General features: G+C 39.5%; 1 protein-coding gene across 1 annotated transcript in view; it reads right to left on the bottom strand.

Moving 5' to 3' along the window:
* Positions 1 to 25,831, bottom strand: part of FKBP15 (FK506 binding protein 15, 133kDa) — a 106,760-nt gene that overhangs the window by 21,591 nt on the left and 59,338 nt on the right. The window contains exons 6-18 of the mRNA XM_011950116.1: positions 23,006 to 23,121; positions 20,043 to 20,127; positions 19,345 to 19,414; positions 15,866 to 15,940; positions 15,435 to 15,533; positions 12,457 to 12,606; positions 11,518 to 11,586; positions 9,603 to 9,749; positions 7,008 to 7,150; positions 6,472 to 6,529; positions 3,723 to 3,830; positions 1,671 to 1,764; positions 1,074 to 1,180 (exon numbers count right to left, since the gene is read on the bottom strand). Of these exons, the coding sequence (XP_011805506.1) occupies positions 1,074 to 1,180; positions 1,671 to 1,764; positions 3,723 to 3,830; positions 6,472 to 6,529; positions 7,008 to 7,150; positions 9,603 to 9,749; positions 11,518 to 11,586; positions 12,457 to 12,606; positions 15,435 to 15,533; positions 15,866 to 15,940; positions 19,345 to 19,414; positions 20,043 to 20,127; positions 23,006 to 23,121 (1,321 nt within the window). The remainder of the gene's footprint in view (positions 1 to 1,073; positions 1,181 to 1,670; positions 1,765 to 3,722; positions 3,831 to 6,471; positions 6,530 to 7,007; positions 7,151 to 9,602; positions 9,750 to 11,517; positions 11,587 to 12,456; positions 12,607 to 15,434; positions 15,534 to 15,865; positions 15,941 to 19,344; positions 19,415 to 20,042; positions 20,128 to 23,005; positions 23,122 to 25,831) is intronic.

Below are 25,831 nucleotides of genomic sequence, written 5' to 3'. Positions count from 1 at the left end.
GTTCAAGGAAGAAGTGCTTACTGAGATTCCAAACCAAATCTGCCAGTTTCCAAGGATGCCTCTCCCCTGCAAGATTCTGAAGCTAATCTGCAAGACCAAGAGCTCTCATGTTCCTCTGAACCTCGGCCACCTCAATTGTAAGAGGAAGATAATAATATCACTTCATAGGGCTGTTGTATGGACTAAATGAAGTGAGATAGGTAATGTTCTGAAAAGCTGGTAAGTTACAGGCCTGACAGATAGTAAGCGCTCAATAAACAGTAGCTTTTATTTTAATGAGGATGGTTACTCTTCCTTGAAATAAGGAAGTCTAGCTCATTTCCAGGGATAGATATAACTACCCATCCACTTAAAAAAAATTCTTAGTCTATAGGATAGTAATTCTCCAGGGAGGAGAAGAGGGATGGGGAGAAAGAGGGCAACAGTGGGACTTTTTCCAGTTTTGAGACTCCCCATCTTAATGAGGCATAGCCTAGCTACCATTACTCCCACACCTCCATTAAGCATCACCAAGGAATGAGCCGCTGTTATCAGTGACAATATGTCTTATCCACTAAGTATGTTGAGGCAGAAGAAAGGGTCTGCCCCTGGCAAACAGGCTGCTGCCATTGTCTTCTGTGGATAACAGGAAAAAAGCCTTCTTTAAGAAAAGTTTACTAGATAGCAGAATCCAGTTACATTTTCCATGTGGTTCTGCTTTTAAATTATATCATTCTGCTGAATTTACTGCAGAATGTTAGCCTGTCAACTTTTGGTGGAAAATACGGAAGAACATGAATATACACCCTTCAACTGGATATGTGTGGAAAGAAAAGGAAACAAACATTGATTGGACCTTTACTACGTTGTACTAGGGGCTCTACTTGTTCTTGCATTTAATCTTTATGACACTGGAACATAGGTAATCCTTTGCCTGGTTTAGAGATGAGAAAGTGGTAACCAAGGAAGGGGAAAAAAATTACGAACTATGACTTTGGGGAACTGCTACTGTATGAAATGTACACGAAGAAGAAAAGACTGACTAGAACCATGGCAAATTATAGGATATAATTAATACGGTTATAAATCGTTACCTGAAAGGATTGGGCATTTCCAGATACAGCTGAGTGGGAATCGAGAGATGCAACTTGCATTAAGGCAGCAGAAGGTGCCTGGAGCCCAGAAACAGATGCCTGAGGTGCTAAGATAAAGGGAGACGTTTTCACTGTTATCCACCCTTGCTTCTTGGTGTGAGTCTGGACTAGCACCTTACATACCATCATGCTTCAGACTCAACTATTTTCCTTGCCTAGTCTCCCTACACTCAGCTCTAATGCAATCTCAGGAATGAGCCAATGGAACGAAACTGGGTGCTCTCATGTGCTTCTGACTCAGCCCTAGGATCCCATCCGACAGGAAGTACAGAACACACCCAGGGAGATGTCTCAACAGCTGAGTGCAGATTTCCAAAACTGACAGTGCAACACAGCAGAAGTCACAACCAGCAGCCAGGTCTATCTCTGGGTGTGAAAATGTCTTACCCAGGGACAAACTGACAAGTGTCACACTCTTAACATTTACACTTTAGTCCTCAGTACTGAAACAATGCAGCCTAACAGTTTAAGGAACAGCGATGATAATTTTTGTGCTGACCCAGTTCAAGGCCACAGAGCCTCAGAGAGGTTCCTTACCCTGTGAGGTCATCTGTGGATGGGCTGGCTGAAGAGAGGGCTGGACGGACGGAGTCACCACAGGCTGCCCACCTCCTCGCAGAGCGTTCACATCCTGAAACAGGAACGAGTGTTTGAGTTACTCTGTACAGGGTCCCTCACTGAAGACTGAGGCTGACTGTCTGCCCTAAACCTGCTTCCAACACAGGACTTCTAGGCAAAGAAGAGGAAGGAAAGGTAAGCAGAAGGCCAAGAGTTGAGGGTGTGGGTTGTGGAGAAAAAGCACTCTGCTATGCAATAAAGTAAGAGTCCTTCTTCCTGTAAATCATATTGAATAAGTAAATATAGTTCATTTCCACAAATATTCTAAGAGGTTGATGTTCTATTGTCTGAAGCAGCTAAACTAACCACTCTTCAGAATATATCATTTTCCAAACCAGTAGCTACCTTAAGACAAATCTAATCTATTCCCACAAAAAAAGTGGTCTTTTGCAAGAAATAATCCAGCCTCTTCCCTTCTGACAAATCATCTCCATAGGGCTCAAGGTACTCAATGAAAATCAGATAACGTAGGATTCACTGCACCTGATTAACATGCTATATTTAGATAATATAGTTTTAGGATGTTTTTTCAACAATCTTTCTTTTCATAAAATCAAAGCTATAACTCTAAACAAAGTTATTCTACATCCTCCTGCTTCATATAAGAAACAGAAAATCTTGAGGCACAATATTGACTGTAATCTGCTATGCTATAGTTCAAGGACCAAAGTTTTAGACATTCTTTTACTTTAGAACTTCCCCTTGTCCCCTTACATTCTCTTCTAGAAAAACATCCCAGTTTTAGATTTCTACAGCTCTTAACAAACCTAAATGTCTAACAACAGAGTGAAAGGAATATAATAAAATGATATAATAGAACACTGGGTTTCCTTTAAACCACTTTATTTACTTAAATCATTTATGTTAACGTAAATGTTTATGATATAACATTAAGTTTAAAAATTAGGTTAGAAAGCAATATATAAAGATGAATGCCCTCTTTGTTCAATATGTTTCTTTTCTATAATTTTAAAGTATTCTAAAATGAATAAGTAGCATATAAAATTTTTAACAAAAACATTCTTATTTAAATTGCATTTCCAGACCACAAAAAAATTAATCCTATAACAATAGGCCTCAGAAATCCTATCTTCCTTTAAGATGTTAAATCTACACAGAGCTTTTGCAAGAATAAAACAAAAATGTAAAATATAAAGTATATTCCAGAAAAAATTTTTTCAAGACCATCACCCTTTCCTTGTTTTCTATCAAAGTAAAAGAATACTAAAAATCAATCTAAGTTACATATTTCACTTCAATTGAGAAAGGACGATTTTATTCAATAAAGAGCTAACCATTGGAAAATAATCAAGTTAAAATTAACTTAATACATACACCAAATTCCAAATGGATTAAAAATTTAGATCTAAGTATAAAATATTGATAAATATCTTTAAAAATACATGTGATATTTATAATCTGAAAGTGGGGAGGCTTTCTAAGCATGTGAAAAGCAAATAACAAGGGGAGAAAACTGAAAGATTTGAATTCAGTAAAATTCTTGAATTCTAAATAGAAAACAAACACAAAAATACCACATACAAAGTCAAAAGATATACTAGTCGGAGCTTTAGTGATAGGCAACATCAGTGAGAAGACCAGCCTTTCCCAAAAGAATCTATATATTCGCTCAACACATATGAACAGAGAGCACCTGCTATGAACTGGGCATCATGCTGTCCAGAGAGTGATCTCTTGTAACAATGGAGATTCTAGTAAAGAAGGCTAAACTAACCACTGAAAACTGCCCGGTTCTTGTAAAAGATCTACCAAATTGCTTTCATCTCTCAGGGGAAGTACTAATCCCAGTAGAAACACATGTACCAATACCAATCTGTATCATTTTGCATATTAGCCCTCTAAATAATGATTCTGCCTTAGAGGCAGAAAACACAATCACTCCAACCAAATAAAAAGAAAGATGATGGCGACATCTCTACTATTCATTCTAATACAGCCAGGGGGACATACTTCGATTTCTGAATCATTGGAATCCAGCTGTGGTGGAAGGATGGGCAGCATGGGCTGGCCCATTTTAGCCATCCGAGAAATCAACTTGGCTTTGACTGCATCGGGACTCTAAAAAGAGAGGAAAGTCAAAAAAATCACCTTCAGGCAGCTCTATCCCTTTGGCTTTTGTATCAAATCCTTCAACAAATCCCCCTACCATATCTATTTAAAAACATACCCTCTAGAAAATGAGAATCAAAGATTTCTTGCATAGAAGCATACATGGATCACAATTAATAGCAGTAAAAATAATTCCCTGTATCTTTGGAATGGACAAAGTAGTTTCACACGTATTGCCTTTCGATCAAGTCTCCCCAGCAGGCAAAATTAGTCTTATTTTACAGATGAAAAACTAACGTAGAGATGTTAAGAGAGGGAGGCATTTTAGATGACAGTACCCTCACTCAAAAGCCTGAAGCAATTCAGTAGATAGATATTCAGAAGAGATCTGTGAAGAAAAGGAAACAGGAGCTCTTTGTTTTAACTTCAGGTTAATTTAACTATGACTTGGCATTAACTACACACTAGACCCTGTGCTAGAAGCTTCCATTAACTGGTCCAAAATTTCAGAATGGCAAGTAAGTACACCTGAAGGTGCACAACATGAGCTATTGGGTGTAGAAGGAAATGATCATAACCTCCATTTTTATTATGATTACTTTTTTTTTTTTTTGAGATGGGGTCTCTATCACCCAGGCTGGAGTGCAGTGGCATGATCTCAGCTCACTGCAACTTCCATTTCCCAGATTTAAGAGGTCCTGCCACCCCGGCCTCCCAAGTAGCTGGGACCACAGGCACTAATTTTTTGTATTTTTGGTCAAGAAAGAGCTTCGCCATGTTGCCCAGGCTGCATTTTTAATATTTTTAAGCTACCAGTGTAAGACATTGAGTTTGCTTACAGGGACTGGTGGTACTTTATGTACATAATTTGTCAATAAACATATACTGGGAGTGTGTGCTTATTTTTTCTTAACTGATGATGTATCCAGAAAAAGTTGGATACATCAGGAAAGGACTAGTTATATAAACCATATGCACACAATGGAATACTGTGATCTACAGATTAAAATGAGGAAGCTCTCTATACACCAACATGAAAAGATTTTGTATTTTTTATATAATATAGTTATATGGAAAAGGCAAGGTGCATTACATACAGAGTATGCTACTTTGTGTGTGTGAAAGGAGGGAGGAATAAAATATACATTCCTACTTGTGTGCACCTGCATAAAGAAACACTGAAAGAATATATAAGAAACTAATAAAAGCAGTTACCTAAGGGGTGTGAGATGGAATAGGGTAGATAAGGACAGGAATAGAAGTGAGTCCTCACAATGTAGATCTTGTTATATTGTTTTGATAACTGTGCCATATAAATGTAATTACCTATTCAAAACAAAGATAAAAACTTACATGGAAAAGAAAAAGAAAGGTGGTTAATTTCATGTTATGTAAATTTTGCCTCCATTAAAAAAAACAAACTTGTTTAAAAGAAAAAAAAAGAAAAAAATAGTTGGAGGCCATTAGTCTGCCAGAAGTTACTATAGCTTAGAAATAGGTAACAAGAGTTGTTATGACTAGAGTACAATGGAACCAATATTGGACCATTTTGGTGATTGTTCAAAGATCTGAGATAATAATTATTCTTCAATTTTCCTCTGATTCTTTGATTTAATCTTCTGGGTTTAGGAGATCATTTCAAAACAATTATTTGCTTAATAATTCTGTTGGATTGAATATAAACAAGTAAACTAGGGTTGGAGAGATGCTAGCACCAATTTCACTCCATACACCTATTCTGTTTCCCAGTGCAGTAGGTGAAGGCCACAGGGCTTTAGAATTTGAAGTGCCTCAGCCACTGTCTGGTCCACAGGCAGCAAACTCAGAAGCCTTCACAGACCAGGCAGGCCAGCAGCAAACTACCATATGCATCCTTCTTAAAGGCATTCAAATCCAGATTTTACTAAAACCGCATGCTGGCACTCTCATCTTACAACCGGGGAAACACAGAGGCTCAGTGTCCTGCTCAAAGTCAATCAGCTTGTTCAAGGTCACAGAAAGCAAGTAGAAGAGAGCGCCTAGGATTAACCACTAACACAATCCTCGGAATAAATAATATTTCTAAAATTGAAGTGTACTTTAACTGAGAGAGGCTCCTCCCCCCGTTGAACATCAGTCTCCTGATAATAATCACAGTGATCACTTATTAAAGACACACTAAACAAAGGCTCTGAGCTCAGCACTTTACAAATTATCTCTAATCCTCACAAAAACTGTAAAAAGGGGCTATGAGAATGAGTTCCTTTTAACTAATGAAGAAGCTGAGGATCACAGAAGTTAGACAATTTTCTCAAGGCCACATGCTTATAAGAATCAAGATTTGAATCCCTATGCAGAAGCTGAGGCTAACTTACACTGACTCCCAAGTAAGGGGAAATGAACAAAGTAACCACTGATTTAGCCTAGAAACTTTTTAGCCTCTTAACTTTTTTTTTCTCTAACTTACCATATCCTAAGCACATAAAACCTCAGCACACTAGGGGTGAGGGAAAAAAACTCTTTTTTTTTTTTAAGAGAGAGACAAGGTCTCACTATGTTGCTTAGGCTGGTCTTGAACTCCTGCGCTGAAGTGATCCTCCTGCCTCAGCTTCGCAAAGTGTTAGGATTACACGTGAGAACCACCATGCCTGGCCAAGACTCTTATACTTACTGTATTTATTGCAAGTTGTTCACTGAGGGAGTTAGATTTGGTACGAAGAGCTGACTCCCTGAAAGCAAACAGACCAAATTTCAAGATTGAAAACAAAATCCAGAATCACAAGTCCAAACTATATTGGATAAGCAAATTGTTTTTTTAAATGTGTGCCAATTTAATGACTGTAAAACAGAATTTTAACTCTTCTTTAGTTTGCGTAATCTTTGAATGCTAGTAAAATTGAACAACTTTCCATCCAAATGCTTATTATTTACATTTTTTCCATGAGTATATAATTTTGTATTTATGCCCTCTGCTTAGTTTTCTTCCAGAATTTTGTAAGTATTCTTCTGAGTTAGTGCTTTTGAGGCCTATGAATATTAAACCTTTGTCAGAAAAATCTGAAGCAAGTATTTTCCCCATTTCCCTGATCCCATTTTTTCCAGTTATTTCAAATTATTTTAGTTTTTAACTATATCTCTATTTCTGAACCCCTCTAAGAATCATTTTTACGAGCCATAAAAGAGCTTGATACAATTGGAGTATCTTACCCTGATTTGAAAGGTATTGGTGTGGGTGGTGACACAACAGGATCAGCAGAGAGGCTGTCAGCACCAGGGATGGGAGACGGGGCTGCAGAATCCCGGGAACTAACACCGTGCCCATCAGAGCCAGAATCTCTGGCAAACTTCACCTAGGGAAAGAGTCATCGCAGGTGGAATAGGCTACAAATACCCTTCTCCTTTCACCCTCCTTTAATTTTACTTATTCTTCATTACATAAGCCATTACCTGTTCACTGCAGGCAAATCAGAAAATGTAGCTCAGCCAAAAAGACAAAGGTAGTAATCACCTGCAATCCAACTACCATTATATTATCTGTCTCTGTATATACCTTTTACAAAAACGGGCCATGCTGTTTTGTAACCTGTTTTGCTCACTGACATATTAACCTATTTCCATATCATTAAATATTAATTTGCAACATTATTTTTAACTACTGAAGAGTATATTTAACTTCAAGGGTCAGCCCTTCACTGCTATGATCTATAGGAAAAAGTCTCCAAAGGATTTTAGGAACTAAAGTCATACATACATATTCTATTACAAAGTGTATTTCACCAATTCCTCACTGTTAGACATTCAGCTTATTTCTATCATAAACAATGCTTCCATGAATAGCTTTGTATCTGTATTTTTGTACATAATCTTAAATATTTCCAAACTATAAATTAGTTAAATTTTAGTTAAATATTTCCAAACTATAAATTAGTTAAAATTGTTGGATAAAAGGGATGCTCATTTTGAAAGCTTTTAACCCATTTATGCCAAGTGTTCCATTATTGGAACGTTAAGCTTGTGGGAGTAATTTATATCCTACTGCTCAAGGTCATCACCAAGGTCTGATTTTTCCCAAAAATTTTGCAACCTCCAGCATAAATGGGTTAATAGATACCATTAAATTTCCCTTCAGAAAGAGTGAACTAGTTTATATACCACAGTAGTGTATAAATCTTTCTGAACACTCTTGCCACACGGGGTATCATTCTCTACCAGCCTTGTGAATTTAATATGCAGGTCAATTTGTCATTGTTTGATTATTGGTAAAACAGAAAATTTTTTACTTCATGTGCCAGTCATGATAGACTCAAATTGGTTTGTTATCTATCACCAGCCATGATTTTTCAAACTCAAAGGAAAATTGACAGAGAATATAAAAGTTGTAAAAAAGAAAAAAGGCAGCAGGTCACATGTCATTGAAAGAGGGCTAGAGCAGCCCCGCAGGATGAAAGTGTCCAGTTAGGAACGGTTAGGAAAGCATCACTGAGAAGGGAAGCACATCCTTTCTCTGTGGCAGGTGTAACAGCCATAAAGAAGATGACCATAGTATTCCCTATTTGTATTGTATTTTAGAGTTTACAGTAACAAACCCTATCACATTTGAATCTAACAAACAGTATAAAGCAAACAGGATCATCTGGGGGCAGGGAACAGGTAGTATTAAGTTGACTAAGCACAATTTATTGCATAGAAACTATATATATTCATGTTAAGTTTTTTACATGGTACAAAAGGTACAGTGACAAAAAGTAAAACTTTCTGAACTCCATTTCCACTCTACAGAAAAAAAAAAATCACTTTTAATGATTTCTTTTAAAGCTTCCAGGAATTTTCTATGAATATATGAGCATATATGTGTGTATTACATGTGTGTGTATACACATATATGTACATATGACTATGTATATGGATATGTATATGTGTATACACACACACACACATGCACACACATACACATGCACATGAGACCATACTATCCACAATGTTCTGCAACTTGCTTCCTTAACAATAGATTTTTCATATTCTTTAAGAGCTACATAAAAGTCTATGAAAAAAAACATAATTTAACCAGTATCTTAATGATGGACATTTAGGTTGTTGCCAGTTTTTGGCTACTACAATGTGGCAGACTTAGTCGTAGTAAAACATACACACATGCAATCTTTGCATACTTATGTAAAGATATCAAGTTTGTAGCCATAGAATCACTAAGTAAAAAGTATATACATTGGGCAGGAGTCACTATTTTATAGACAAAATAAAAAGCTTAGTGTGAAGATGTGACTTTCTTTTTTTTTTTGAGACAGAGTCTCGCTCTGTAACCCAGGCTGGAGTGCAGTGGCACGATCTCATCTCACTGCAGTCTCCACCTCCCAGGTTCAAGCAATTCTCCTGCCTCAGCCTCCCAAGTAGCTGGGACTACAGGCGCCTGCCACTAAGCCCAGCTAATTTTTTGTAGTTTTAGTAGAGATGGGGTTTCACCATGTTAGCCAGGATGGTCTCGATCTCCTGACCTCATGATCCGCCCACCTTGGCCTCCGAAAGTGCTGGGATTACAGGCATGAGATGTGACTTTCTTAAAGTCACGACCACTTCTAGACTCTGAAAAGAGAGCCAGGAAGGACATAATACTTTGATCCTTAGATTTCAAAGATGTTGCTCTTTCTGACTACTCCATTTCTACTTTTTCAAAGAAATCTATGTCTTCAGAACCTAGTTTTCAAATATCTTCATTTATTTATTCATTTAACTAGCAAAAAGACATGTAGAAGACTCATCAAACAAAACAAAGACAGTTTCACTCACCCGCCTAACCTCCACCTCGAACACCAGGATCGAGTCCATTGCTTGAGTCCACCCTATTACCCCTTCTGAGCCAACAGCACAGGATGGAGGGACAATAAGCAACCGCTTTCCTCCTTTTTTCATGCCCAGCATTCCATCCTCCCAGCCCTTTAAAAATCAGATAGGAAAAGTTCATCAAACAAGAAGCTCCTCAGAAGACAAAGTGAAGTACAGGAGCACCAGGTTTCACTTATCCACACTTTCAGGTTTACTCAGTGCCTCCAGAGGTCGGGTCTGACTACTGCCCCGTGTTGGTATAAGAATATCTAGAAGACACCTTCTAAACCTACTTGTAAAAGCAGGCATATCTGGGGTTGCATGAAATATACTAGCTTAGATGATGAGAGAAAATGGGAGGAATAAAAGAAGAGCAGTAAGAGTAAGAAAAGCTATCATTAAAAAGCATGTTTTTGGCCAGGCACGGTGGCTCACAGCTGTAATCCCAGCACTTTGAGAGGCCGGGATGGGTGGATTACCTGAGGTCAGGGGTTTGAGACCAGCCTGGCCAACATGGTGAAACCTCGTCTCTACCAAAAATACAAAAAATTAGCCAGACATGGTGGTGCACACCTGTAGTCCCAGCTACTCAGGAGGCTGAGGCAGGAGAATCACTTGAACCCAGGAGACAGAGGTTGCAGAGAGCTGAGATCACGCCACTGAACTCCAGCCTAGGTGACAAAGCAAGACTCCATTTCCCCCCATCAAAAAAGATTGTTTTCTAGGAAGTGTGGAAAGTGCTTTACATGCATGATCTTGTTTAAGCCCCTCCAAAAACTTCATAAGGTTGTCAGGATTGTCCCCATTTTACTTCAATAACTGAAGCTTGTGGAGGTTAAGTACCTAGCCCAAGATCACACAGTTAGTAAGTTGTTAAGCTAAGATTCAACATTAGATCCGTCTAGGTTCAGGGATCAAGACTTAACTGCTATGATCTATTGGAAAAAGTCTCCATAGGATTCTGGGAAAAGTGGTCATGAAATGATGGAGAGAATCTTTTTACCACACAGATGAATGAGTACAGCACAATGCATCATCACTACTATGTCCTGACACCATAATATACCACATGTGTAAAACATTCTTTTATAAAACACCTGCACAGTTAGTAAAGAAAAAATTCACAACTTGAACATAAGTTCTCGGATTCGAATCCCAGTGTTCCTCCTGCTATTGTCACAGTTGCCTCCCACAGTGATTGGAAAGTGCTGATTCAAAGCAACCCAGACAGATGAGATTCAACCCTTTATGACAAGTTTCTAGAATAAACTGTCTCACCTTTTCCCCTACTAGGCTATAGGAAGGATGAAATAATATGCTCTGAGTCATAGAATAGAAAAGAAAAGGTCAGGACTACAGAAAACGATTGTAACCATCTTCAATATAATGTCTCATAGATAAAAATATCCCAAATGCAATGTAACACATTTTCCCCTCATATTCTTCATCCAGGCATTTCCAGATGTCAAAAAGATACCCTGATTAGAAATCCCACAGGCCGGGCGTGGTGGTTCACGCCTGTAATCCCAGCACTTTGGGAGGCCGAGGAGGGTGGATCACCTGAGGTCAGGAGTTCGAGACCAGCCTGACCAACATGGAGACACTCCATCTCCACTAAAAATACAAAATTAGCTGGGCGTGGTGGCGCATGCCTGTAATCCCAGCTACTCGGGAAGCTGAGGCAGGAGAATCACTTGAGCCCGGGAGGTGGAGGTTGCAATGAGCTGAGATCACACCATTGCACTCCAGCCTGAACAACAAGAGTGAAACTCTGTCTCAAAAAAAAAAAAAAGAAAAAAAAAGAAATTCCACACAATTTAATCTAAGTTAAACCCACTGCAACTGATAAAACCACAAAAAAACACAGTGCAGCCTTTACCTTGATGACTTTTCCTGATCCTAATTTCAAGCGAAGCAACTTATCTTTGTTAGCAGTGGAGTCGAAAACCTGCAATTTGATTGAAGGAAATGAGGCCAGCCAATTTCAAAAATAATAATAACCATTATGGCATTCAACTAACTACATACCAGCACAGTACTTCTGGAATAGGGACCGTCAAATACACTCAGAAGATAGTTTCTAAAGGACCTGAAATGTTGGATGACATCATAGCTAAAGGGTGTTATCATAATGAGTATCTCTAAAACAGTGATTTTCCAGGTTTAGGAAAAAAACACATTCCTACAACTATGCATTTAAGCATTTTTCATCCACAATATACTTTCAAATAAATCATCTCATTTTGATGCTGACATTAACCCTGCCGAGTAAGCAGAGCAAGATCATTAACCTCCATTCACAAATGGAAAAAAATAAGAGTATAAATGACTTGATCAAGGTCAAATTAGTATATAATTGGATCTTGAATCCAGATTTTTCTAAACTCATAAAGGTCTTTCTCTCATATAATATATTGCTTTTAAGGGCTTAACAATATTAAAACACAATAAGCTCAATGTATTTACAGTATCTACTATAAGAAAAACTGTAAGGAGGGTCTAAAAAGAAGTTTTAAGACTTAATCCCGTAAGAATATATTCAAGTGTAACACCGGTATAGGAGCATACACATGAACAACCAGCAAAAATAATAGTACTTGGGAAACTGGTTCCCACTTTCCCTAAGTTGAAGTGACAGAGTGGAACTGAGGCTCTTTTACACATTCACATTTCATAATGTGCCCCCAAAGCAATTGCAGTGTCTAAAGTGGGGCTCCTATTTGACAACAGCAGCAGTTCACAGTAATACTATCTCCCCTGGGAATAGCCCACATGCTATGTAAGTTTACAAAAGAACTTGCAAGGTGCATTTTCTTACCTGGCCCAGCACATGATTCTGAAAGAGCCAGCCGGTATAGGCCACTTCCAGAGAATCTCCAACTTCTACAGCAGGGCCTTCTGCCACAATGAGGTCCTGGGAGAGCACTGCATCCAGGGAAGAGGTACTGTTGCACTTAGCAATGCACACCTGCAAGACAAAATTGAAGCAGCATAAATGTAGTTTAAGCTCAGTAAGTACTCATTCCTTTATTGCTATTGCTCTTTCTCAAATAGCTTCATTCACTATCAAAACAGATTACATGTTTAGAAATAAACCAAATGAAAGTCAGTTATCCTGCCAGGAATCAAAGTGTCTAGGAGTATGGCCTTGTAGTCAGAATGTCTGGGTACAGATCCAGGTACTGCCACTTATTAACTTTGTGACCCTGGCCAAATAATCTCTATGTACCCAAGACGGAGATAATGCTTCACACATCTCATAGGATGGTTATGAAAATTAAATGAGCTAATATAAGTAGAGTACTTGACAAGTTACCTGGCAAATAACAGTAAGTACTGAAAAAGCATTAGCTATTGATTATGATACTGATTTACTGTTTCAGTTTTTGGGAACCTAGGAAAGAAAGGAGAGCTTCGAAAAAATGTCAAAAAGCACTTCTAAAGACCGCAGTAGAAACGGCATTTACAAAATCATGTTGCAATCCCAGAATCCACATCAATGCTACCTACAGATTTGGCCATATTATCTTAGCACAAATCTTAGACAAAGGAGTCAGAGGCATCTTTGTGAATAATTATTCTATTTATGAATAATTATCCTTGGGCTTGTGTTTTAACATTATTAAGCCCTCAAAAGCAATATACTATGAAAGATCTTTAGACTATCAGTTTAGAAAAATGTGGATTCAAGACCCAATTTTATCAATGTTTTCATATAGTATCCATTAGAAACTTGTTGCTCATTTTCTTTTAAAAAGTTCCAGAGGCCAGGCGCGGTGGCTCACACCTGTAATCCCAACACTTTGGGAGGCCAAGGCGGGCGGATCACAAGCTCAAGAGATTGAGACCATCCTGGCCAACATGGTGAAATCCCATCTCTACTAAAAATACCAAATTTAGCCAGGAGTGGTGGTGTGCGCCTGTAGTCCCAGCTACTCGGGAGGCTGGGGCAGGAGAATCACTTGAACTGAGGAGGCAGAGGTTGTAGTAAGCTGAGATCACACCACTGCACTCCAGCCTGGCAACAGAGCAAGACTCCATCTCAAAAAAAAAAAAAAATTTCATTATTGCAATCAAATAAAAACAATGAGGTATCATTATTTTTACCAAGTGATGAAGACCAAAAGAAAAAAGGGATCATTCTAAATGCTGGCAAAGGTACGATGAGAAAATTGCTATAAATGTGAAATAGTACAATCTTTCTGAAAAGCAGTGTGCCAAAGTGTATTAAGAACCTAAAAATAGGCTGGGTGCGGTGGCTCAAGCCTGTAATCCCAGCACTTTGGGAGGCCGAGACGGGTGGATCACGAGGTCAGGAGATCAAGACCATCCTGGCTAACACAGTGAAACCCCGTCTCTACTAAAAAAATACAAAAACTAGCTGGGCATGGTGGCGGGCGCCTGTAGTCCCAGCTACTCGGGAGGCTGAGGCAGGAGAATGGCATAAACCCGGGAGGCAAAGCTTGCAGTGAGCTGAGATCCGGCCACTGCACTCCAGCCTGGGCGACAGAGCGAGACTCTGTTTCAAAAAAAAAAAACCTAAAAATATCTGGACCTTTTGACTGAACTGAATCACTCACTTACTGAAATAAAGCTTATGGAAATATGTAGGGAGGAAAAAAGGACAGACTTCTATATAAAATGCTTACCTCGGTGTCATTTATTGCAGAGACAGAAAACAATCTAAGTGCATAACATAAGGTAATGATTACATCAATTAAGAAACAAATGTTATGGGCTGAATGTTTGTGTCCCCTCCGAATACTTACACTGAAATCCTAATTCCCAGTGTGATAGTATTAGGAAGTGGGGCCTTTGGGGGGTAAGTAAGCCAGGAGGGTGGAGCCCTCATGAATGGGATTAGGGACCTTATTAAAGAGATATCAGAGAACTATCTCACCCTCTTTCTACTATGTAAGGATACAAGAAGAAGATAGTCTGCAACCCAGAAGAGGGTCTCACTAGAACCCAACTATGCTGGCACCCTGATCTCAGACTTTCAGCCTCAAGAACCGTGAGAAATAAATTTCTGTTGCTTAACCACTCTATGTTAATTTGTTACGGTAGCTTGAAGTGACAACACGCATATTATGCAGCCTTCAAAAATGTTTCCAAATAGTTTTTCATGAGATACGAAAAGATGAATTATACATTTTAAAATACAATAAGATAAAGAACTATTAAAGGGTTATATCTACTTATGTATATTATGCATAGAAAAAAGGAAATAGTGGTTACTTTGAGTAGTAAGATTATGAGTGATTTTTTTTTAATGCTTTTCTAAATTTTATACAATGAGTATGTAGTAACCTACTCTCTCTCTCTCTCTCTCTTTTCTTGTACAGATGGGGTTTCACTATGTTGCCCAAGCTGGTCTTGAACTTCTGGGCTCAAGTGATCCACCTGCCTTGGCCTCCCAAAATGCTGGGATTATAGGCGTGGCGTGAACCACCACACCCAGCCTAAAACATTCTTTGAAAACACTATTTTTTAAAGATAGTTTTATTTATTTCTTAAGATAATTTATGTAGTAGAAAAGTTTTTAATATAGTAAGATTACATTTAGCCTTTCTCCTTTAAAAAAGAGAAAGGCTAAATTGTCAAGCAGTTTCAGTAAGTATTCCTATTATTTTCCTGAAATCATACAATAGGTTGAAATGGCAAATTTAGTGGGTTTTTTTATGCTAGTCACTAACAAAACACAGCAGATTATGGGGTTTCTATATGTTTCCCTAAAATTAAGGGAAATCCAAACAAGTATTCTGGCTTCTCACAGGGAGAATAAGATATTATCACCTGCTTATTGAACTCCACAGCAGCTTTTTCTGACTCAAACATGATGGACCAGTTCTGTCTTTGGTCATCATAAAAGGTGCTATAGTTATTGGGGCGAACCTGGAGAAAGGAGAAATGTTAAGATAATACATCCACAAGCAGTATTATACCAGATAAACATGACTGCCTAAGCTCACAGAGTAGGGTCACGACTCAGGTGGACCCAAAGAGAAGTATCAGAGATTTTTCTTCTTCCCTCTCACCCTCCACCATTCACCCTTTAGTCCACATTGCCAGAAGGAGCCAAGAGACCTTTCTGTAAGGTTCTGTTAGATACTTACAAGGACACCCAGGGATGAACAAGTGGATCGAATTTCTACTAGGTACAATCAGACCAATCTCTCCTGTAAACTTATCCTGAAGGAGCTAATGATTACATGATGAAGTCTTACCATTAGATCAAAGTTCACATGAATCCTAGCAACCGTAACTGGCTGTTGCTGACTGATGTAAAGAAGAATCCTATACTGTAGACAAGCAACGACAGAAAAAAAAGAGAACAGAAGTTAAAAGGCAACATAAAATCAGCAATATGTATCAGGGGTTGTGCTTCATACAGCTATTAAACTCAAAATCTTTTCATCCTTTAAGGCCTCAACTGTAAATTTTATCTTCTCACTATCCACATTAATCTCTCATTTTGGCCTTGCTGTTTAACTGTAATTGGCAATGTCTTCGTTTTGTTAGTGTTTTCATTTATACAAGGGGTGACTAAGAGAGAGTGGCTGGTTGTGTAAAAGAAAATACAAATTGTTTTTAAATTGATGAAAAACATAAAATGCATGTACATTATACATATATATGCCCATGTGACCATTAACCAGATTTTTAAAATAGCAGAGCATTTCCCACACCACAGGAAGCTCCTTCATGCCCTTCCTATTCCTAGTCAGTAATCCCCACCCTGAGGTAACCAATATTCTGACTTCTTTCACTGATTAATTTTGCCTTTTTTCCTTTTTGAGACAGTGTCTCTCTGTCGCCCAGGCTAGAGTGCAGTGGAACAATCTCTGCTCACTGCAACCTCTGCATACCACCACGCCCTGCTCATTTTGTATTTTTAGTAGAGACTGGGTTTCACCATGCTGGCCAGGCTGGTCTTGAACTCCTGACCTCAGGTGATCTGCCTGTCTCAGCCTCCCAAAGTGCTGGGATTACAGGTGTGAGCCACCGCATCCAATTTTGCTATTCTTAAATTTGTATAAATGGGAGTATACAGAGTATACTTTTGCCTTGCTTCTTTCACTCACTGTATCTGTAAGAGTAAGCCTTGATACTTCATGTTGCAGTACTTTCTCTTCTATTGTCATGTAGTATTATATTATGTGAATATACCATAAACTCTTCATTCATTCTCCTGTTTATGAACATTTGAGTTGTTTCCAGCTAGAGGCTATTATGAATGATACTTCTATGAACATTCTCCATGTCATTTTTTTTTTTTTTTGAGATGGAGTTTCACTCTTGTTGCCCAGGTTGGAGCGCAGTGGCATGATCTCGGCTCACCGCAACCTCCACCTCCCGGGTTCAAGCAATTCTCCTGCCCCAGCCTCCCAAGTAGCTGGGATTACAGGCATGTGCCACCACACCTGGTTAATTTTTTTGCATTTTTAGTAGAGACGGGGTTTCTCCATGTTGGTCAGGCTGGTCTCGAACTCCCGACCTCAGGTGATCCACCTGCCTCAGCCTCCCAAAGTGCTGGGATTATAGGCGTGAGCCACCATGCCCTGTCTCTCCATGTCTTTTGAAAGACACCGACATTCATTTCCCTCAACTTAAAGAATGTCCTTTAATGTTCCTTGTAGTGCAAATCTACTACAATGAATTCTCTCACTTTTGTTTGGCTGAAAATTTATTTTGCCTTCATTTTCGAAGGACATTTTTGTTGCTACAGAATTCTGTAATAGGCAGGGTTTTGTTTTCCTTTCAGCACTTTCAAGATGTAATTCTACTGTCTTTGGATTCCAATTATATGGACGCTAGACCATGTCCCACATCAATCTTTGCCCTAGTCTCTTTCTATTATTTCTTCTCTCTGTGCTTCAGTCTGAATATTTTCTATGGAACTGCCTTCGAAGTCACTAATTCTGTCTTCTGCTGTATTCTTACTCTGTTAAACCCATCCAATATGTTCTTAATTTCAGAAATTGTATTTTTCAAATCTGGAATGCCATGTGATTATTCTTATAGATTCTAATTTTTAAAATTCTCCATCTTTTCATTCCATTTGTACTTTTCCTCTAATTTCTTTAAGATATTATTCCTAGTTGTTTTAAGTACTTTGTATGTGAACTTCAATGTCTAGATTATTTGTGAGTCTGCTCCTAGTTTATTTGTTCCCTTGATTATCAGTTACATTTTCCCACCTCTTCACATGTCAAGTAATTTTTGACTGTAGGCCCAACTTGTATATAAAACAACATAGGGGATAAAATCATAAAACTCTTGGAAGAAAACATAGAGGTAAATCTTCATGACCTTGGTTTTGGTAATGGATTCTCAGATAAAACACTAAAAGTACATGTAACAAAAGAAAAAAATTAATAATATGGAGTTCACCAAAATTAAAAACTTTTGTACATCAAAGGACATTATCAAGAAAGTGAAAAGATAATCTATAAAACATCTGCAAATAAGGGTTTCATACTCAGAATATATTAAAAGACTACTACAACTCCACAACAAAAAAAAAATCCAATTTTTAAAATGGGCAAAGGGCTTGAATAGACATCTCTCCAAAGAAAATACATGAATGGTCAATAAGCAAATGAAAAGATACTCAACATTAGACATTGGGTAAAATGCACATTAAAACCACAATAAAGTACCATTCCACACCTACTAGAATGGCAAGAATTTAAAAATAATAATAATAACAAAATGCTGGCAAGGATGTGAACAAACTGAAACCCTCATACATTGCTTGTGGGAATGTAAAATGGTGCGGCTGCTGTGGAAAACAGTTTGGCAGTTTCTCAAAAAGCAATACATAAAATTACCATACGAGTCAGCAATTTCCACTCTTAGTATAGAGCCAAAACAGGAACTTGACCATATACTTTTATGTCAGTCTTCATGTTACACAATTTTTTTGTCTATTCCCAACAGACAAAAGGTATAAACAACCCAGCGTCCATCAACTGATGAATGAATAAACAAAATGTGGTATATACCTATAATGAAATATTATTCAGCCATGAAAAGGAATGAAATACTGATACATGCTAAAACATGGGTGAACCTTCAGGACATTATGCGAAATGAAATACATCAGTCACCAAAGACAAATACTGTTATGATTCCACTTATATGAGGTACCCAGAAAGGGCAAATTCATAAAAACAAGAAGTAGATTTGACCTTACGGGGAGTTGGGAAAAGGAAGAAGTAGAGTTGTTGCTTAATGGTTACAGTTTCTGTTTGGGAAATGTATAGTAGTGATGGTTGCTCAACCAATATTATGAATGCAATTAATAGCACTGGATTATGCACTTAAAACAGTTAAACGGCAAATTTTATCTTATATATGCATATGTATGTGTGTGTATATATATATGTGTTCGTGTATGTGTCTGTGTACACACGCACCCCACAATTAAACAACAAACAAACAAAAAATGCCCAAATTCATAAGGTAGGATCATATCACAAAGGTCAAATTTAACAATTTTGAATGGTTGGATTTGTTTGAATGCACAATAGTAACCAAAATGTGACCATTTACTATATACCTGATATTATAAATTAACATTCAATACAAACAATCATCTTTATCTTCAGATAAACAAAACATTGGGCAAGTCAGATAAAAGCCAACTCATTGGTATTATTTGGGACATCTGAATACACATGAGATGTGGGAGCACTCTCACCTCTCTGGCTGTGTGGTTCCCCAGAACTGCAGCACCAAATTTGCCCTGCTTTACATATTGACCATTTGTGCTATAGAAGGAAGAGAAACAACAAGTATTAATACTTCCCTAAACTCTGCAGAACCAGCTTTCTTTTCTGCCATAGAGAAGTGGGAACAATAGTCATTCAGCCCCTAGACAGGCACACAGGTGAGCAGTTAGATTTTTTTTTTTTTTTTTTGAGACGGAGTCTCGCTCTGTCGTCGCCAGGCTGGAGTGCAGTGGCGCGATCTCGGCTCACTGCAACCTCCACCTCCCAGGTTCAAGTGATTCTTCTGCCTCGGCCTCCCAAAGTGCTGGGATTATAGGTGAGCACCACCACACCCGCCCCAGCAGTTTATAATTGAAAGCTCGTATGCTACTTCCTTACTCTTTAAATATAAATATCTATCATCCTTGCTATCTCAGTGGAGAGGCTTTCTTTGAGTATTTGACAGTTGTTGAGGGTACAAGCACTTCCTAAAGAGAGTAGACAAGATAATGGCTTTTCAAGTCTTACGGCAGAAATCTCCAATTCAGATGTTAAAAGTACTACTGAGATTTTGTCCGTGGAAGGGCTGAATAACCATTTTGCAACGAACAGAGTTTTTTGAGAAAAAGTAGCTTAACTGCACATGCTTCCACCAAACTTCAGAGAGTGTTCCTTCTCAGCGACTTACTATCGATATGCATGGACTGCTGTTGCAACCAGTATTGCGGGAGTGCTCATGGTGGCTGGTGCTGTTTTTGGTGTTGCCTGATTTCCTGAAGATGAACAAGAAAACAAAGTTGTCATTCACTTCTAGGTTTAAACTAATTTTTTTTTTTTTTTTTGAGACAGAGTTTCACTCTGTTGCCCAGGCAGGAGTACAGTGGTACGATCTCGGTTCACTGGACCCTCCACCTCCCAGGTTCAAGCAATTATCCTGCCTCAGCCTCATGAGTGGCTGGGATTCCAGGTGTGCACCACCACACCCGGCTAATTTTTGTATTTTTAGTAGAGATGAGGTTTCACCATGTTGGTCAGGCTGGTCTTGAACTCCTGACCTTGTGATCCATCTGCCTCAGCCTCCCAAAGTGCTAGGATTACAGGCATGAGCCACCACACCCAGCTTTAAACTAATTTTTAAACATTGAACTAGCTTCAAAATTGATCTTATTATAAAGATCACAGTTAGTGTCATAATGCTTTTATTATTATTATCCTTAACTGATCCACAAAGCAGCCCTATGATCTAGTCTGGGGGTGAAGAAACTGAGCTTCTAATCACCCAAGTGCCTCACACAATTATACCATTATAGTGCCTAGGTCTGAAACCCAGGTACTTGGGAGGCTGAGGCACGAGAATCGCTTGAAACAGCGGAGGCAGAAGTTGCAATGAGCCAAGATCACGGCACTGCACTCCAGCCTGGGTGACAGAGCAAGACTCCATCTCAAAAAAAAAAAAAAAAAAAAAAAAAAAAAAATTTTCCTTGAACAGAGAAGGTCTTCTGTATTGCTACTTTATTTATTTGTAAATGCCTAAAGAAAACTGTATAGGCGATCTTGCCTCTATAGCTCCCCGCTAAAAGCATAACAAACTCATAGTTGCTGAATTCTGATTTAAGCAATCAAGTCAGCCAGGTGCAGTGACCAGGAGTTCAAGGCCATAGTGCACTGGGATGGCACCTGTGAATAGCCACTACATTCCAGCCTGGGCAGGAAAGCAAGACTCTGTTTCCAAAATTAAGTAAAATAAAAAATAAAAATAAAAAATCAAGTGTTTTCATTGGGTGGTGACTAAGGTTGTTTCTTTTTTTCCCATTAACTCAACCACTTCAACTCTGAAGCACACTGCTGATGAAGAGATGTGCCATGGGAAATATAAAAGCACAGCCTACTAGAAATCTGGCCAGGTTATGACTTGGAAAACAAGAGAAGCACCTATAGCAAAACTGCCTAAAGTAATAGGTAATATTTAAAGCAGGGGTCAGCAAACATTTTCTGTAAAGGGCCTATAGGTTGTGGTATAATATGAAATATGTTTGTTCTTTGTCCTGGGTTCCTGACACAGTGCTCCCAAATCTCTTGTAATTTCCTGAGTGATAAGAGTGGTAGGAACATCTTTTGTATAATCCAATTTGAGCCAGCATGGTAAGGAAGGAAGGCCCCTTTGCTTTAACCTACACAACAAAAGTAACTTTGAAGTGACCAGTTGTTTTTTGTTCTATTTCTGCTTTCTTCAGGCCTTTTCTGCCTATAAAGCCAACTTCCTCTGCTCAGCTCATCACAACATTCCATTTTATAGAATGAAGTGTTGCCCAATTCTAGAATCTCAAATAAAAGCCCACCAAGATCTTAAAACTACATGTGTTATAACTGTATCATTTGACAATGCTAATGAGTGGGGCCCTACAGGGGTGGAGCCTCAGGATGGAGCCTACAGCTAACCTGCCCAGATAAAGGAAGTGAAAAGTAGGTCTTCCTTCTTGCCCAAACACTGGACAGTGCCTACTTAAGAGTGCCTTGGGTAGAGTTTGGGATAGCGGTGTCCACATGGGGCAGAAAGCCTTGCTTTCGAATCTCTCCATCAGTTCCCAAGAAAGCGCACACCATCCAGCTGCTAGAAATTAGGATCCCAGATCTTAGAGAAGCACCCACCACTGGGGGTGAGCTTAGCCAGACTGGTCGAGGATACACAAGCTGGCATTCACTTTTGGAAGGTTGCTAACCCTTCCATCTAACCTGTTAAGGCACAATCCTAGTGCCAGTTGTGATGGCTAATACTGAGTGTCAACTTGATTGGATTGAAGTACACAAAGTACTGATCCTGGGTGTGTCTGTGACGGTGTTGCCAAAGGAGATTAACATCTGAATCTGTGGACTGGGAGAGGCAGACTCACCCTCAATCTGGTTGGGCACCATCTAATTAACTGCCAGCATGGCTAGAATAAGGCAGGCAGAAGAAGGTGGAAGTGGTTGACTTGCTGAGTCTTCCGACTTTCATCTTTCTCCTGTGCTGGATGCTTTCTGCCCTTGAACATCAGGTTCTTTGGCTTTTGGACTCTTGAACTTACACTAGTGGTTGGCCAGAGGCTCTCAGGCCTGCAGCCACAGACTGAAGGCTGTACCGTCGGCTTCTCTACTTTTGAGGTTTTGGGACTCGGACTAATCCACTACTGGCTTCCTTGTTCTTCAACTTGCAGATGGCCTATCATGGGGCTTTACCTTGTGATCGTGTGAGCCAATTCTCAATTAAACTCCCTTTCATACATACATATTTCCTATTAGTTCTGTCCCTCCAGAGAACCCTAACACACTCTTGCTTTTATTTTGTTTTGTTTTTGTTTTTGTTTTTTTTTTGAGATGGAGTCTCACTCTGTTGCCCAGGCTGGAGTACAGTGGCACGATCTCAGATCACTACAACCTCTGCCTCCTGGGTTCTAGAGATCCTCCTGCCTCAGCCCCCCTAGTAGCTGGGATTACAGGCACACGCCACTATGACTGGCTAATTTTTGTATTTTTCGTAGAGATGGGGTTTTACCATGTTGACTAGGCTGGTCTCGAACTCCTGACCTCAGGTGATCCACCCACCTCGGCCTCCCAAAGTGCTGGGATTACAGGTGTGAGCCACCTCGCCCAGGCAATACACTCTTAACTTACCTGTTGCTGCAGTTCCCTGGCTTTTCTTAGGCTGTTTTGGGGCTGTGTACTGGAAAAATTCATTTCCATGGCCAGCTGCTGTCTGATCCAGACCAAAAAGGGAGGCCAATCTGGCACTGTCAGTAGAAAAAGAAAAATGAAATTCCATTGATATATCCCAAACCTGGAATTACTATAAAAGCTGCTCATCTCCAACCTTGAACAAATACCTCCTTGACGACATCCCACCATTCAATACTAGAAGCACCTCCAGCTAGGAAAGCTGATTAAAAAAAAAAGAAAAGAAAAAAGAAATAAAAATACTGGACACAGCAAAGTGTCTTTGAAATCAAGACTGTATATGTGATTTGAACACCATCAGTTGACCCTGCTCATCCCCAGGATCTTGGTCAAGTCATTTCTTTTCTCTGGACTTCAGTTTTTCCACCTGTAAATTGAAGTGATTAGCTCAGATGCTCTCTATGATATCTTCAAACCGTAAATTCTTGCTTTTAGCAAATCACAGTTTCTAGTCACCCTTACTGATTACTCCCCCTCCTGCTTTTTGCCAGTTTATTCAATTGAAATGAAGCTATGATATAAACTTACCTATCAAACACAGTCCCTGCCATCCTTTCATCTAACAGAACCATTCTTTCATCATCCCATGCAAGGAATCTTATGCTCCCACCATTCCACTGAAACTCACCTTGCTAAGATCACTAACAATTTTTTGTTTGTTTTTGTTTTTAGATGGAGTTTCACTCTGTTGCCTAGGCTGGAGTGCAGTGGTATGATCTCGGCTCACTGCAACCTCCGCTTCCCAGGTTCAAGCGATTCTCCTGCCTCAGCCTCCCAAGTAGCTGGGACTACAGGCATGTGCCACCACACTCCTGACCTCAAGTGATCCACCTACCTTGGACTCCCAAAGTGCTGGGATTATAGGCATGAGCTACCAGGCCCGTCCGATCATCAACAACTTCTTTGTTACTAAACCCAGTTTACCAGACCTTATCTTATTTGACCTCATACCACCTTTTTATACTGTTAATTAATTTGTTCTTGACATTCTTCTCTTGACTTCTGCAGGGGTTGTGGAAGGAACAGGTCCAAATAAGATATCAATAAATACTAATGCAATCCCTGGCTTGTTTTGCCCCATTTCTCTGGCTTCTCTTTAACTCCTTGGGCTCTTCTTCTTCATTTGCCCAATCTTTAAATGTCCATGTCTCCAGGGCTTCATGCTTTCTCTCTCTTGGTAGCGTTTCATACTGTCTCTCTCTACTTATTTACCTTGGTATCAAATGCTATCCAAATGCTGATGATGCTCAGATCTGTATTCCCAGCCCAGAACTTGCTCCCAAGTGCCAGACAACATAGATATCCCACAGGCAATACAAATGTAACATGTCCAAACCAGAACTCATATCCTCCAATGCCCACTGCCCCAGCAAAACTTGTTCTTCCTTTTGTGCTCCAAGACCACCGCCAGTTTCAAGGATTCCAGAGAAGGACTCAATGGTCTCAGCATATAGTGGTACTCATGACTAAAATCTATTACAAAAAGATTTACAGCAAAATCAGCAAAAGTAAAAAGTGCATGGGTTGGCTGGGCACAGTGGCTCATGCCTATAATCCCAGCACTTTGGGAGGCTGAGACAGGAGGATCACTTGAGGTCAGGAGTTTGAGACCAGCCTGGCCAACATGGTGAAACCCCATCTCTACTAAAAATACAAAAATTAGCTGGGCATGGAGGTGCACACCTGTAATCCCAGCTACTCAGGAGGCTGAGGCAGGAGAATCGCTTGAACCCGGGAGGCAGAGGTTGCAGTGAGCTGAAATTGCGCCACTGCGCTCCAGGCTAGGCAACAGAGCAAGACTCTGTCTCCAAAAAAAAAAAAAAGAAAAAAAAAATTATCCAGTCTTGGTGGTAAACGTCTGGAGTCCTAGCTACTTGAGAAGCTGAGGCAGGAGGCTCAATTGAGCCCAGGAGTTTGAGACTACATTGAGCTATGATCATGCCACTGCATCACAGCCTAGGTAACACAGCAAGACCCTGTCTTCCCTAAACCAAAAGAAAAGGATTACTAGATCATCATAAATGTCATGGTAATGAGATCGGTGGCATTATAAGAAGAGGAAGGCAGATCTGAGCTAGTATATCCAGCATGCTTGCCATGTGATGCCCCATGCCATCTCAGGACCCTGCAGAGAGTTCCTACCAACAAGACCTTCACCACATACAGCCCCTCTGACCTTGAACTTCACAGCCTCCATAATTGTAAAAAATAAATTCCTTTTCTTTATCGCACTCTAGGTATTTTGTTACAAGCAACAGAAAACAGACTAACATATCAGCCAAGAGCCAACCTTCTAAGCAGGGCTTTTTAGGAATAACAATCTCAGGTTTGCTGTGTTAACTCTTTAAAACAATTTTTTTTTTTTAGAGACAGGGTCTCAATCTGTCACCAGGCTAGAGTGCAGTAGGGTGTTCATGGCTCACTGCAGCTTTTGCCTCCAGGGGTCAACCAATCCTCCGACCTCAGCCTTCCAAATAGCTGAGACTACAAGCATGCACCACCACACTCTGTGGATTCTCCCACCTCAGCCTCCCAAGTAGCTGGGACTACAGGCATGCACCAAGAAACCTGGCTAATTCTTGTATTTTTTGTACAGACAGGGTTTCACCATGTTGCCCAGGCTGCTCTTGAACTCCTGGGCTCAAGTGATCCACCCACTTTAGCCTCCCAAAGTTCTGGGATTACAGGTGTGAGCCATTGTGCTCAGCCATGAAACATATTTCTTAAATGGTAAGACCTGATCTGAATGGATGTTGTGTTAGCAGG

The sequence above is a fragment of the Colobus angolensis genome, unplaced genomic scaffold (assembly GCF_000951035.1).
Source record: "Colobus angolensis palliatus isolate OR3802 unplaced genomic scaffold, Cang.pa_1.0 Scaffold301, whole genome shotgun sequence".
In the NCBI taxonomy this organism is placed as follows: Eukaryota; Metazoa; Chordata; class Mammalia; order Primates; family Cercopithecidae; genus Colobus; species Colobus angolensis.
The sequence above is the reverse complement of the archived record's forward strand: the minus strand, read 5'-3'. Positions and strand labels throughout refer to the sequence as shown.